The sequence below is a fragment of the Oncorhynchus nerka genome, linkage group LG24 (genome assembly GCF_034236695.1).
Source record: "Oncorhynchus nerka isolate Pitt River linkage group LG24, Oner_Uvic_2.0, whole genome shotgun sequence".
NCBI classification, from domain to species: domain Eukaryota; kingdom Metazoa; phylum Chordata; class Actinopteri; order Salmoniformes; family Salmonidae; genus Oncorhynchus; species Oncorhynchus nerka.
The window spans coordinates 6,916,660-6,933,334 of record NC_088419.1 but is presented as its reverse complement, the minus strand read 5'-3'; the positions used below and the strand labels follow the sequence as shown (position 1 = coordinate 6,933,334).

The window sequence follows — 16,675 nt, the reverse complement described above, 5'->3', positions numbered from 1 at the left end:
TTGGGAATTGATATTACAGTAAATAAATAAAGGAGAAATACATAAAAATAACAAAATAAATAAAATCACCTGGCAAAGCCTGTGTAAACTACATTGAGCAAAATGGTAGCTTCAGTGAGCCATTATGTAATACATGCCTAGGTGTCTTTAGGCCTTCTTTGGCTGCATTTACACAGGCAGCCCAAATCTGATCGTCTGCCCAATTATTGGGAAAAGAGATGATCTGAATTGTCAAAAGACCAATTAGTGGAAAAATATCAGAATTAGGCTGCCTGTGTAAATGTAGCCTTTTAGGCCTACAGTCATCTATCAACAGAGCGATAGTATCTGACTAAACTAGATAGTAGTGGTGCTCTATAGTGATTGGCTAGGACTGAAATAGGTGCCGGAACTCAATTTGAGTGACAGTACGGGTTTATATTTTTGGTGCAGGAACTCAATTTGAGTGACAGTGCGGGTTTATATTTTTGGTGCAGGAACTCTTCAATACGTTTCATCTAACATTCTATAAGAGATACAGGAACTCAACATACAGTAGGAACAGAGAGGATTAAAATGTCTCCACACAGGAACAGAGAGGATTAAAATGTCTCCACATAGGAACAGAGAGGATTAAAATGTCTTCAGAGAGGATTAAAATGTCTTCAGAGAGGATTAAAATGTCTCCACATAGGAACAGAGAGGATTAAAATGTCTCAACACAGGAACAGAGAGGATTAAAATGTCTCCACACAGGAACAGAGAGGATTAAAATGTCTTCAGAGAGGATTAAAATGTCTCCACACAGGAACAGAGAGGATTAAAATGTCTCCACACAGGAACAGAGAGGATTAAAATGTCTCCACACAGGAACAGAGAGGATTAAAATGTCTCAACGCAGGAACAGAGAGGATTAAAATGTCTCCACATAGGAACAGAGAGGATTAAAAAGTCTCCACACAGGAACAGAGAGGATTAAAATGTCTCAACGCAGGAACAGAGAGGATTAAAATGTCTCCACATAGGAACAGAGAGGATTAAAATGTCTCAACGCAGGAACAGAGAGGATTAAAATGTCTCCACACAGGAACAGAGAGGATTAAAATGTCTCCACACAGGAACAGAGAGGATTAAAATGTCTTCAGAGAGGAACAGAGAGGATTAAAATGTCTCCACACAGGAACAGAGAGGATTAAAATGTCTTCAGAGAGGAACAGAGAGGATTAAAATGTCTCCACACAGGAACAGAGAGGATTAAAATGTCTCCACATAGGAACAGAGAGGATTAAAATGTCTCCACACAGGAACAGAGAGGATTAAAATGTCTCAACACAGGAACAGAGAGGATTAAAATGTCTTCAGAGAGGATTAAAATGTCTCCACATAGGAACAGAGAGGATTAAAATGTCTCAACACAGGAACAGAGAGGATTAAAATGTCTTCAGAGAGGAACAGAGGGGATTAAAATGTCTTCAGAGAGGAACAGAGAGGATTAAAATGTCTCCACACAGGAACAGAGAGGATTAAAATGTCTCCACATAGGAACAGAGAGGATTAAAATGTCTCCACACAGGAACAAAGAGGATTAAAATGTCTCCACACAGGAACAGAGAGGATTAAAATGTCTCCACATAGGAACAGAGGGGATTAAAATGTCTTCAGAGAGGATTAAAATGTCTCAACACAGGAACAGAGGGGATTAAAATGTCTTCAGAGAGGATTAAAATGTCTCCACATAGGAACAGAGAGGATTAAAATGTCTCCACACAGGAACAGAGAGGATTAAAATGTCTCCACACAGGAACAGAGAGGATTAAAATGTCTCCACACAGGAACAGAGAGGATTAAAATGTCTCCACATAGGAACAGAGAGGATTAAAATGTCTTCAGAGAGGATTAAAATGTCTCCACACAGGAACAGAGAGGATTAAAATGTCTCCACACAGGAACAGAGAGGATTAAAATGTCTCCACATAGGAACAGAGAGGATTAAAATGTCTCCACACAGGAACAGAGAGGATTAAAATGTCTCCACACAGGAACAGAGAGGATTAAAATGTCTCCACACAGGAACAGAGAGGATTAAAATGTCTCCACATAGGAACAGAGAGGATTAAAATGTCTCCACATAGGAACAGAGGGGATTAAAATGTCTCCACATAGGAACAGAGAGGATTAAAATGTCTCCACATAGGAACAGAGGGGATTAAAATGTCTCCACATAGGAACAGAGAGGAACAGAGAGGATTAAAATGTCTCCACATAGGAACAGAGAGGATTAAAATGTCTCCACATAGGAACAGAGAGGATTAAAATGTCTCCACATAGGAACAGAGAGGATTAAAATGTCTCCACACAGGAACAGAGAGGATTAAAATGTCTCCACACAGGAACAGAGAGGATTAAAATGTCTCCACACAGGAACAGAGAGGATTAAAATGTCTCAACACAGGAACAGAGGGGATTAAAATGTCTCCACACAGGAACAGAGAGGATTAAAATGTCTCCACACAGGAACAGAGAGGATTAAAATGTCTCCACACAGGAACAGAGAGGATTAAAATGTCTCCACACAGGAACAGAGAGGATTAAAATGTCTCCACACAGGAACAGAGAGGATTAAAATGTCTCCACACAGGAACAGAGAGGATTAAAATGTCTCCACACAGGAACAGAGAGGATTAAAATGTCTCCACACAGGAACAGAGAGGATTAAAATGTCTCCACACAGGAACAGAGAGGATTAAAATGCCTCCACACAGGAACAGAGAGGATTAAAATGTCTCCATACAGGAACAGAGGGGATTAAAATGTCTCCACATAGGAACAGAGAGGATTAACATGTCTACAGAGAGGATTAAAATGTCTCCACATAGGAACAGAGAGGATTAACATGTCTACAGAGAGGATTAAAATGTCTCCACATAGGAACAGAGAGGATTAACATGTCTACAGAGAGGATTAAAATGTCTCCACAAAGGAACAGAGGGGATTAAAATGTCTCCACATAGGAACAGATAGGATTAAAATGTCTCCACATAGGAACAGAGAGGATTAAAATGTCTCCACACAGGAACAGAGAGGATTAAAATGTCTCCACACAGGAACAGAGAGGATTAAAATGTCTCCACATAGGAACAGAGAGGATTAAAATGTCTCCACACAGGAACAGAGAGGATTAAAATGTCTCCACATAGGAACAGAGGGGATTAAAATGTCTCCACACAGGAACAGAGAGGATTAAAATGTATCCACACAGGAACAGAGAGGATTAAAATGTCTCCACACAGGAACAGAGAGGATTAAAATGTCTCCACATAGGAACAGAGAGGATTAAAATGTCTCCACACAGGAACAGAGAGGATTAAAATGTCTCCACATAGGAACAGAGAGGATTAAAATGTCTCCACACAGGAACAGAACGGATTAAGTGAGTAGGTCAGAGGGAAAGCAGAAAGGACAGACCTTAAGTTTGACTCGTTTCCCTGTATCTTGGTCCTTCTCCATCTTCTCCACCTCTGTCATGAAGTAGTCGTCTAACCCCAGCACTCTGGGTGGAGCCCCTCCACACTCCACCTCCTTGTCCTTAACACGCGCAACAACATTTAACATTTTAGTCAGTTAGCAGATGTTCTTATCCAGAGAGATTTACAGTTAGTGCATTCAATTTAAGCTAGCTAGGTGGGACAACCATACATCACAGTAAGTCAAACTTTTTTTCAATAAAGCTGCTATGGAGCTAGTAACGACGACAAGGTATTTCAGTGAGAGAAGTTTTAGGAAGTGACGTGTTTTGGGCAAAAAGATGAAGATGACTACGGTGGGTTTTGTGGAAATTGAAATCAATGTTTGTTTACAATGAAGGGGCAGGTATTTGTTATCCTGACTGCTGTGCTCTCTGTGAGGATAGGATCTCATTAGATCGCGAGATAAGGACAATCAAACGAGGCTATGGACAGTGAGGTCTGAAATGATTGACACCCTTGACAAAAAAAAAAAATGTAGTAATAATGACTGTATAAAATAATTCAAATAGTGAGCTCAAAAACATTTGGTAAATTATATTATTTTATACTAATACAAATGCTCAGAGAAATACATTTAGTTTAACTAGTAGTAATTGTTTTCCTCAAAAAAAGGTAGGGGGGTCAAAATTATTGACACTCCAAAATACTTTTTTATATGTAAAGAAATGTAAACAAAGTGTAGTTTATTTGGTCCCCAATATAAATAATGTAGTGTGTCCTTTTGGACGTAAATGTGTTATAACAATGATGTGTTACAGATGGTCAAATAACAGGGGGGAGGTTAGCATGTTATATCATACCCCCAAGACATGCTAACCTCTAACCAATACCAATAACAGGGGAGGTTAGCATGTTATATCATACCCCCAAGACATGCTAACCTCTACCAATACCAATAACAGGGGAGGTTAGCATGTTATATCATACCCCCAAGACATGTTCTAACCAATACCAATAACAGGGGAGGTATCATACATACCCCAAGACATGCTAACCTCTGACCATTACAATAACAGGGGAGGTTAGCATGTTATATCATACCCCCAAGACATGCTAACCTCTGACCAATACCAATAACAGAGGTATTGTAATGGTGAGAGGTTAGCATGTCTTGGGGATATGATATAACATGCTAACCTCCCCTGTTATTGTAATGGTAAGAGGTTAGCATGTCTTGGGGGTATGATATAACATGCTAACACACATCAAGAAATGGAGACGAAGCACTGGAAACCGACTTTAGGCGTTTTACATATCATTTACTCGGAGGTGGTTTAAACTGCATTCTAATTCTAATGACTTTACTTAAAGAAAACGGAATCAAGCGAAGTCCTTTATGCTCAGTAATGTCTAGGGGGACTGCCCGAGTCGAAAATTAAAATGGAAGTCGCGGATCGCATGCTTCTTAAAAAAAATATTAAAAAAATAAAAAATAAATAAATAAAAATAAAATGGGGTTAAAGTCCTCAGTGTAACTGACATTAAAATGTGGAGAATGATACATTTGCCGCTGTTGGCCATCGAGTAGCCTATTCATATATATATTAATTTATATAGGCTACCATGACACAATAAATGTTGAAATTAAGATATCACTGGAGTCGTTGCAAATCAATTTGTGATACTTGCGTAGGCTAACCTGGAGCTGGCAAACCAATTTAATAAATAGCCTATAACTTCAGATTATTGCTAATGCAGCCTAATTATGAAATTATTATTAATTAACATGTTTAGTTAAATTTGAAGTCATCAAAGCTATATTGCAATTGCCGACCAGTTTTTAGGACGCATTGGATGAATGGTAACTAGTCAGATTAGGATGAATGATAACTAGTCAGATTAGGATGAATGATAACTAGTCAGATTAGGATGAATGGTAACTAGTCAGATTAGGATGAATGGTAACTAGTCAGATTAGGATGAATGGTAACTAGTCAGATTAGGATGAATGAACTGGATTAGGATGAATGATAACTAGTCAGATTAGGATGAATGGTAACTAGTCAGATTAGGATGAATGGTAACTAGTCAGATTAGGATGAATGATAACTAGTCAGATTAGGATGAATGATAACTAGTCAGATTAGGATGAATGATAACTAGTCAGATTAGGATGAATGATAACTAGTCAGATTAGGATGAATGATAACTAGTCAGATTAGGATGAATGGTAACTAGTCAGATTAGATTAGGATCAGATTAGGATGAATGATAACTGATAATGAATGATAACTAGTCAGATTAGGATTAATGGTAACTAGTCAGATTAGGATGAATGGTAACTAGTCAGATTAGGATGAATGGTAACTAGTCAGATTAGGATGAATGATAACTAGTCAGATTAGGATGAATGTAACTAGTCAGATTAGGATTAATGATAACTAGTCAGATTAGGATTTATATTTAATTTGGATAAATTTGTTAATTTGAACTAAGCAAGCTGCTAAATCATTTAGTTTACATATCACCTACATCTTGTCTAGGCTACTGTAGACTATATGAAATGAGCTGTAGGCCAATCAGGGGCTCTACTGTCAACTACCTGCCTTTATCTAAGCAAAATTGAACTACAATCACAAATCCAGATTTTAGTCTGAAATGACAAGTCAATCTCGCAAATAGGCAATTTATAACTGTTTGTAGTCTTAACATCTGGCACATCGTATCTTAACATCTGGCACATCGTATCTTAACATCTGGCACATCGTATCTTAACATCTGGCACATCGTATCTTAACATCTGGCACATCGTATCTTAACATCTGGCACATCGTATCTTAACATCTGGCACATCGTATCTTAACATCTGGCACATCGTATCTTAACATCTGGCACATCGTAACTTAACATCTGGCACATCGTATCTTAACATCTGGCACATCGTATCTTAACATCTGGCACATCGTATCTTAACATCTGGCACATCGTATCTTAACATCTGGCACATCGTAACTTAACATCTGGCACATCGTATCTTAACATCTGGCACATCATATCTTAACATCTGGCACATCGTAACTTAACATCTGGCACATCTTATCTTAACATCTGGCACATCGTATCTTAACATCTGGCACATCGTAACGGCACAATCGCTAGAAAATGGTTTACGCTCGTCCAAGTGTTTCTTGCTCAGAGATTGAGATCCTCTGTCCAACTCTCATCACTGAAACTCTTCCTGTCGGGATTTATTTACGATTATAAACCTGGTTCGAGCCCTGAATGCTGATTGGCTGAAAGCCGTGGTATATCAGACCATATACCACTGGTATGAAAGAAAAGATATATGTATATATGTGTTTACTTTTCTAATTACGTTGGTAACCAGTTTATAACAGCAGTAAGGCACCTCAGGGGTTTGTGGTCTATGGTCAATATACCACGGCTAACAGCTGTATCCAGGCACTCCGTGTTGCGTCATGGTTAAGAACAGCCCTTAGCCGTGGTATATTGGTCATATACCACACCCCGTTGTGTCTTATTGCTTAATCATAGCAGTTAAATTGACATCCATTGATGTAAAATGATCTGGCGAGTTTAATCAGGATGAATGATCTTTTCTCTTGACACATTTTAAATTCCTTTATTACGCCATATGGCATAGCTCTGAATAATTACTATTTTGACGGAAAACCAGGTTTTTCTTCCAATGTCATTACAAGTTACTATGATATTCCTTCTTAAAATTGGCTCTATAACTTTATGGAAAAAGGGTTTATTGTCTAAATATGGAAACTCGTCTCTTACTGTGAAAAAACAACAACCCGGGGCTAGTTTTCAAGCCTTTTGGGTAGGTTTTGAGTGTTCATTGATTGGGCAAACTTCTTTAGCTCGTCCTGGCAACTCTATGATTTATAAGTCTGATGCACTGAAGACTGTTGGTTAAATAACGGTGTGCCGTAGGATCGATGACATGGGCGACACATCATTTAAGAATCACGCCGGTCGCACGGCATGAGGTGGTACTTCAGGCAGGTCAAACTGTTTTAGGGGTACAGAACCCCCCCCCAAAAAAGTTTGGGAACCACTGATTTAGAGCAATACTCTTCCCTTCCAGTTGTGCTACTGGTCAACAGGAAACGCATGACAGGAAATACCATTTAATCCCAGATGAGTCAACACTACCACAACAGAAAAAGCAAAGCTCAAGACGATGGTAACTTTAGGTTCTACTCACCCGTATCAGCTTGGCCACATGACTTTTACCACTTCCTGGTAGGCCTCTCATTATGATGACGATCTGAGAAAACACCATTATAGAAGTTATGGAACTCACTCATGCAGCAGACAATTATCTGGGAATATACTGGGGGATATGTGATGTGTGTGTACTCCTGTTGTACTTGTATTGGCCTAACGGGTTGAGGGTGTTATTGTCCTGGCAGCACATTTCTTATTTGTCCCTGAGAGGGACAGGTAGCCTAGCGGTTAAGAGCATTGGGCCAGTAACCAAAAACATTTTTGGGGGTTCAAATCCCCGAGCTGACAAGGTGAAAAATCGGTCGATGTGCCCATGAGCAAGACACTTAACCTGTTACTCCTACCCCCTACTTTTTCGAACATTCTGTTAAAAATCGCACAACATTTCAGCGCCCTGCTACTCATGCCAGGAATATAGTATATGCATATGATTAGTATGTGTGGATAGAAAACACTCAGACGTTTATAAAACTGGTTAAATCACGGCTGTGACTATAACAGAACGTGCGTATATCAATGCGCCACTTCAACCGATTGATAAAGGTGAACCACATTAAATGGGGCCGAGGTTGCAATACCTACAGCTTCCACACGATGTCAACAGTCTTGTCATTTGCCTAGGCTTTGTTTCTTGGTCAAACGAACAAGAGACAGCCCATTTCTTCAGGTCTCCGACCGGATATTTTGGTTGAGATTTACCCGGACATTATTTCCAGACGTACAGCTATAGAATATACATTGCCTCGTGATCAATTTGATCGCTTATTAACGTTTACTAATACCTAAAGTTGCATTACAAAAGTATTTAGAAGTGTTTTGTGAAAGTTTATCGTCAACTTTTTTAATAAAAAAAAAATGACGTTACGTTATAAAACGTTATTTTTTTCGTTGATCACACAGTCTTCATAGATCGATATCTAGGCTATATATGGACCGATTTAATCGAAAAAAAGACCCAAGTGATGTTTATTTATGGGACATCTAGGAGTGCCAACAAAGAAGATGATCAAAGGTAATGAATGTTTTATATTTTATTTGTGCGTTTTGTGTAGCGCCGACTATGCTAATTATTTTGTTTACGTCCCCTGCGGGTCTTTTGGGGTGTTACATGCTATCAGATAATAGCTTCTCATGCTTTCGCCGAAAAGCATTTTAAAAATCGGACTTGTTGCCTGGATTCACAACGAGTGTAGCTTTAATTCAATACCCTGCATGTGTATTTTAATGAACGTTTGAGTTTTAACGAGTGCTATTAGCATTTAGCGTAGCGCATTTGCATTTCCAGATGTCTAGATGGGACGCCTGCGTGTCAGGTAGGAGCAAGAGGTTAATCCTAAATGAATCTTGAAAAGATGTATTAGATTGAATGAGAAAATAAGTGAATGAAGTGTCAATAAAGTTGTATTGAATTGAATAAGGAAGTTGGTGAATTAAGTCAGGGGACACACTATACGGCAAGGTGGGCGGTGCTACACGGCAAGGTGGGCGGTGCTACACGGCAAGGTGGGCGGTGCTACATGGCAAGGTGGGCGGTGCTACACGGCAAGGTGGGCGGTGCTACATGGCAAGGTGGGCGGTGCTACACGGCAAGGTGGGCGGGGGTTTCAAACAGAGAATGACAGATGCCTTTAGTGGCCAAAACAACATTAGCATGGACACCGCCATTGAGAGCTTCCACCATTTTAATGTAGTCAACTGGGTGGGACTTTCAACTTCACTGGCTGAACCCTCCTGATGAACCTGTTGGGAGTCATGTCCAACCGGGTCATCAGGAGGGATCAGCCAATCGGGAAGAAGAAAATTGACTCAATTGGCACTGCTAATGCTGTCAGAGACACTATAAGAGAACAGAAACAAAGATGAGTCGAATCATCTCTATGGGACTGTCCGATGCAGGTCCAGATTCAACCCAGAACCCCCCTCCCGTCTGTAGTCTGGGCACCAGTCGTTTTAACTAACATTCCACTCCTGTCATTAGTCAAAATAATTCCTGTTCATATCCCAAGTCTTTGGCAGATGTAAACTATAAAAGTATAAACCCACCAGTGTAAATGTATGAATGGAGGTTCCCATCATTTGTGTTTGTCAAACGGCAGCCGAGCATCGATGGTTGTGTCCCCAGAATTACGACCCTCGATTGGAAAGGAGCATCAAGCTCATCGCCTTGCACTTTCACCACCCTGTGAAGTTCTTCACAACTAATGATATGGGTATTGTGTACAGATTGATGAGGATTTTTCTTTTTTTTTTGTAATCCATTTTTAGAGAAAGGCTGTAATGTAACAAAAATGTGGGAAAAAAAGTGAAGGTGTCTGAATCATTTACGAATGTTGTCCAGAAAAGATAACTAGGGCCAAATCTACAGGTGACGTAGTTTATCTTTCTGCTCACCAAGCGAGGCGGTTTTTTGTTGTGTGTGTGGAGTTCAATGAGAGTGTCGAATTTGGTCGACAATTCTTTTTTTTTTTATGACTTATTTGCTACATGATCGAATAGATGTTTCGTAATGTTTACGTCGTTACGAGTGTACTTATATAACAGTTGGGACACGTGACATCGGAGTTGTACCCATTGTTCAAATGTTTATCTGCCCTCTCATTGGCTAGAATGGTCCCACCTGATCTAGCCTCCAGCCTTCCATGTTTGAAGACATTCTTTAATTGTTAATGGCCACTACAGTATCATCACATAACGGATCTGGCCACTACAATATTATCACAGAACGGATCTGGCCACTACAGTATCATCACATAACGGATCTGGCCACTACAGTATCATCACATAACGGATCTGGCACCTACAGTATCATCACATAACGGATCTGGCCACTACAGTATCACCACATAACGGATCTGGCCACTACAGTATTATCACATAACAGATCTGGCCACTACAGTATCATCACATAACGGATCTGGCCACTACAGTATCATCACATAACAGATCTGGCCACTACAGTATCATCACATAACAGATCTGGCACCTACAGTATCATCACATAACAGATGTGGCCACTACACTACAGCCACTACAGATCTGTCCACTACAGATCTGGCCACTACAGCCACTACAGATCTGGCCACTACAGTATCATCGCATAACAGATGTGGCCACTACACTACAGCCACTACAGATCTGGCCACTACAGATCTGGCCACTACAGCCACTACAGATCTGGCCACTACACTACAGCCACTACAGATTACATTTAAGTCATTTAGCAGACGCTCTTATCCAGAGCGACTTACAAATTGGTGCGTTCACCTTAAGACATCCAGTGGAACAGCCACAGATCTGGCCACTACAGATCTGGCCTGCACACATAACAGATCATTTATGGTGAAGTGTGAAGTGATTAGGAGTGAGCGAGCAGCCATTTATTTGCACCCTTTCTGGACGAGTGTCTCGGCCTGGTAGTTTGAGAAGATCCTCCACGTTCTTGGTCTCCGGTTTCTTCTCGATCCTGGAAGGAGGAGCAGCCGGTGGGGGAGGAGGGTGGGACGACGTGGGGCCTCCTGCTCCTCTCTCCTCTGGGTAACTCCTCCGTTCGCCTGGACCACAGGACGGGACAGCCAGTAGAAAAAAGAAACAGATAATACTGTTATTAATACTAATATTACTAATATACTAATACTATACTAATATACTAATATTACTAATACTAATATACTAATATTACTAATACTATACTAATATTACTAATATACTAATACTAATACTAATATTACCAATACTATACTAATATTACTAATACTAATATTACCAATACTATACTAATATTACTAATATTACTAATACTAATATACTAATATTACTAATATTACTAATACTAATATACTAATATTACTAATATACTAATACTAATATTACTAATATACTAATACTATACTAATATACTAATATTACTAATATACTAATACTAATATTACCAATACTATACTAATATTACTAATATACTAATACTAATATTACTAATATACTAATACTAATATTACCAATATACTAATACTAATATTACCAATACTATACTAATATTACTAATATACTAATACTAATATTACCAATACTATACTAATATTACTAATATACTAATACTAATATTACCAATACTATACTAATATTACTAATATACTAATACTATACTAATATTACTAATATACTAATACTAATATTACCAATACTATACTAATATTACTAATATACTAATACTATACTAATATTACTAATATACTAATACTAATATTACCAATACTGTACTAATATTACTAATATACTAATACTATACTAATATTACTAATATACTAATACTAATATTACCAATACTATACTAATATTACTAATATACTAATACTAATATTACCAATACTATACTAATATTACTAATATACTAATACTATACTAATATTACTAATATACTAATACTAATATTACCAATACTATACTAATACTAATATTACCAATACTATACTAATATTACTAATATACTAATACTAATATTACCAATACTATACTAATATTACTAATACTAATATAATATACTAATACTATACTAATATTACTAATATTACCAATACTATACTAATATTACTAATATACTAATACTAATACTCTCTTCATTACTTCACAACCAAGTGGCATGAAAAGACGTAGACAACGGAAGATGCCTTAAATATCATTTTGATTGTTTTCTGAATTTAAAATGCCTTCAAAACTATACACACTCCCTTGAATACAACATTTTGTTGTGTTACAGCCTGAATTTAAAATGCCTTCAAAACTATTCACACTCCCTTGAATACAACATTTTGTTGTGTTACAGCCTGAATTTAAAATGCCTTCAAAACTATTCACACTCCCTTGAATACAACATTTTGTTGTGTTACAGCCTGAATTTAAAATGCCTTCAAAACTATTCACACTCCCTTGAATACAACATTTTGTTGTGTTACAGCCTGAATTTAAAATGGTTTAAATTTAGATTGTTTGGTCACTGGCCTACTACACACATTTTTTTTATACAAAAAAACTAAAAATGACAAGCTGAAATGTCTTCGAGTCAATAAGTTTTCAACCCCTTTCTTATGGCAAGCCTAAATAAAATAAATAAATGTTCTTAATAATATGCATAATAAGTTGCATGGACTTAATAAGTGTCTTTTGTAATGACCACCTCATCTATGTTCCCCAAATTCAACCTCAAAGATAAGGGAGGTTTTCCAAAACTGTACCCCACACATACAATTATCTGTAAGGTCCCTCAGTCGAGCAGTGAATTTCAAACACAGATTCAACTAAAGACCAGGGAGGCTTTCCAATGCCTAGCGAAGGGCACCTATTGGTAGATGGGTAAAAATAAAAAAGCAGACATTGAATGTCCCTTTGATCATGGTGAAGATATTAATTATACTTTGGATGGTGTATCAATACACCCAGTCACTACAAACATACAGGCGTCCTTCCTAACTCAGTTGCCGGAGAGGAAGGAAACCCCTCAGGGATTTCACCATGACGCCAACGGCTACTTTAAAACAGTTCCATAGATTCATGGCTGTGATAGGAGAAAACTGAGGATGGATCAACAACATTGTAGTTACTCCAGAATACTAACCTAAATGACAGAGTGAAAAGAAGGAAGCCTGTACAGAATACAAATATTCCAAAACATGCATCCTGTTTGCAAAACGGCACTAAAGTAAAACTGCAAAAAAATGTGGCAAAGCAATCAACTTTTTAACACTTGATATTTTCAAGCATAGTGATGGCTGCATTATGTTATGGGTATGCCTGTAATCGTTTAGGACTGAGGAGTTTTTCAGGATAAAAAAAAAAAAGAAACAGACAGGAGCTCAGCACAGGCAAAATCGTAGAGGAAAACCTGGTTCAGTCTGCTATCCACCAGACACTGTGAAACCTTTCAGCAGGACAATAACCTAAAACACAAGGCCAAATCTACACTGAGTGGCCGAGTTACAGTTTTGACTTGAAACTCTATGGCAAGACCTGAAAATGGTTGTCTGGCAACGATCAACAACCAATTAGACAGAGCTTGAATCATTTTGAAAAGAACAAATGGGAAAATGTTCCACATTCCAGGATTGGAAATCTCTTAGCGACGTCCCAAGAAAAGACTCAACTGTAACGGCTGCCAAATGTGCTTCTACAAAGTATTGACTCAGGGATGTGAATACTTAAGTAAATGACATATTTAAATTTTCAATAAATTTGCAACATTTTCTAAAAAACATGTTTTCATTTTATCATTATGGAGTATTGTGTGTAGATGGGTGAGAGCTTTAAAAAAAATATATACACATTTTGTGTTCAGGTTGTAACAACAAAATGTGGGTATGAATACTTTCTGAAGGCCTGGTAGCTTCAGAGACTTCTCTTTTGGACAATGCAAATTTTGTTCTGTGTACAAATCAGTCCCACTCACATACAGAGACATTTGCATTGCACCATGTCTGTTCGAGACCGACTTACCGTATGGTGAAGCACCATGATCGAAGCGCTCAGGCCCACGTTCAGGCCCACGCTCGTACGGAGGTCTGTCGTAACCCCCAGGCCTTCCATAAGGCTCCTCTCCATCTCTACTGGTCCGGCTGCCCTCCCTCATGTCCCTCTCCCTGAAGCCCGGGCGAGGTGGAGGATGGCCGGGGGGTGGTCTGGACAGATAGACAAGATCAGAACACTGCACATCTGGATACCTATTTATGAAGAGTTTTAGAGTGGGCCCTGGAGAAGGCAATATTCACAAAGCTACACCAACCAGCCGGACTAGTCACAGTGTGATATAATACCAGCTGGACTAGTCACAGTGATATAATACCAGCTGGACTAGTCACAGTGATATAATACCAGCTGGACTAGTCACAGTGTGGTATAATACCAGCTGGACTAGTCACAGTGTGGTATAATACCAGCTGGACTAGTCACAGTGTGGTATAATACCAGCTGGACTAGTCACAGTGTGATATAATACCAGCTGGACTAGTCACAGTGTGATATAATACCAGCTGGACTAGTCACAGTGTGATATAATACCAGCTGGACTAGTCACAGTGATATAATACCAGCTGGACTAGTCACAGTGATATAATACCAGCTGGACTAGTCACAGTGATATAATACCAGCTGGACTAGTCACAGTGTGGTATAATACCAGCTGGACTAGTCACAGTGTGATATAATACCAGCTGGACTAGTCACAGTGTGATATAATACCAGCCGGACTAGTCAGTGTGATATAATACCAGCTGGACTAGTCACAGTAACACAGTGTGATATAATACCAGCTGGACTAGTCACAGTGTGATATAATACCAGCTGGACTAGTCACAGTGATATAATACCAGCTGGACTAGTCACAGTGATATAATACCAGCTGGACTAGTCACAGTGTGATATAATACCAGCTGGACTAGTCACAGTGTGATATAATACCAGCTGGACTAGTCACAGTGTGATATAATACCAGCTGGACTAGTCACAGTGATATAATACCAGCTGGACTAGTCACAGTGTGGTATAATACCAGCTGGACTAGTCACAGTAACACAGTGTGATATAATACCAGCTGGACTAGTCACAGTGTGATATAATACCAGCTGGACTAGTCACAGTAACACAGTGTGGTATAATACCAGCTGTCTAGTCACAGTAACACAGTGTGATATAATACCAGCTGGATTAGTCACAATAACACAGTGTGATATAATACCAGCTGGACTAGTCACAGTGTGGTATAATACCAGCTGGACTAGTCACAGTGTGGTATAATACCAGCTGGACTAGTCACAGTGTGATATAATACCAGCTGGACTAGTCACAGTGTGATATAATACCAGCTGGACTAGTCACAGTGTGATATAATACCAGCTGGACAAGTCACAGTGTGATATAATACCAGCTGGACTAGTCACAGTGTGGTATAATACCAGCTGGACTAGTCACAGTAACACAGTGTGATATAATACCAGCTGGACTAGTCACAGTGTGATATAATACCAGCTGGACTAGTCACAGTAACACAGTGTGGTATAATACCAGCTGGACTAGTCACAGTAACACAGTGTGATATAATACCAGCTGGACTAGTCACAGTGTGGTATAATACCAGCTGGACTAGTCACAGTGTGATATAATACCAGCTGGACTAGTCACAGTAACACAGTGTGATATAATACCAGCTGGACTAGTCACAGTGTGGTATAATACCAGCTGGACTAGTCACAGTGATATAATACCAGCTGGACTAGTCACAGTGTGGTATAATACCAGCTGGACTAGTCACAGTGTGATATAATACCAGCTGGACTAGTCACAGTGATATAATACCAGCTGGACTAGTCACAGTGATATAATACCAGCTGGACTAGTCACAGTGTGGTATAATACCAGCTGGACTAGTCACAGTGTGATATAATACCAGCCGGACTAGTCAGTGTGATATAATACCAGCTGGACTAGTCACAGTAACACAGTGTAATATAATACCAGCTGGACTAGTCACAGTGTGATATAATACCAGCTGGACTAGTCACAGTGATATAATACCAGCTGGACTAGTCACAGTGATATAATACCAGCTGGACTAGTCACAGTGTGATATAATACCAGCTGGACTAGTCACAGTGTGATATAATACCAGCTGGACTAGTCACAGTGTGATATAATACCAGCTGGACTAGTCACAGTAACACAGTGTGATATAATACCAGCTGGACTAGTCACAGTGTGGTATAATACCAGCTGGACTAGTCACAGTGATATAATACCAGCTGGACTAGTCACAGTGTGGTATAATACCAGCTGGACTAGTCACAGTGTGATATAATACCAGCTGGACTAGTCACAGTGTGATATAATACCAGCTGGACTAGTCACAGTGACAGTGTGATATAATACCAGCTGGACTAGTCACAGTGATATAATACCAGCTGGACTAGTCACAGTGATATAATACCAGC

General features: G+C 38.9%; 1 protein-coding gene across 1 annotated transcript in view; it reads right to left on the bottom strand.

Moving 5' to 3' along the window:
• The window catches only part of LOC115120952 (YLP motif-containing protein 1-like), a 66,300-nt gene that overhangs the window by 23,906 nt on the left and 25,719 nt on the right, over positions 1 to 16,675 (bottom strand). Inside the window, exons 12-15 of the mRNA XM_065008576.1 lie at positions 14,190 to 14,371; positions 11,094 to 11,257; positions 7,684 to 7,746; positions 3,445 to 3,564 (exon numbers count right to left, since the gene is read on the bottom strand). Of these exons, the coding sequence (XP_064864648.1) occupies positions 3,445 to 3,564; positions 7,684 to 7,746; positions 11,094 to 11,257; positions 14,190 to 14,371 (529 nt within the window). The remainder of the gene's footprint in view (positions 1 to 3,444; positions 3,565 to 7,683; positions 7,747 to 11,093; positions 11,258 to 14,189; positions 14,372 to 16,675) is intronic.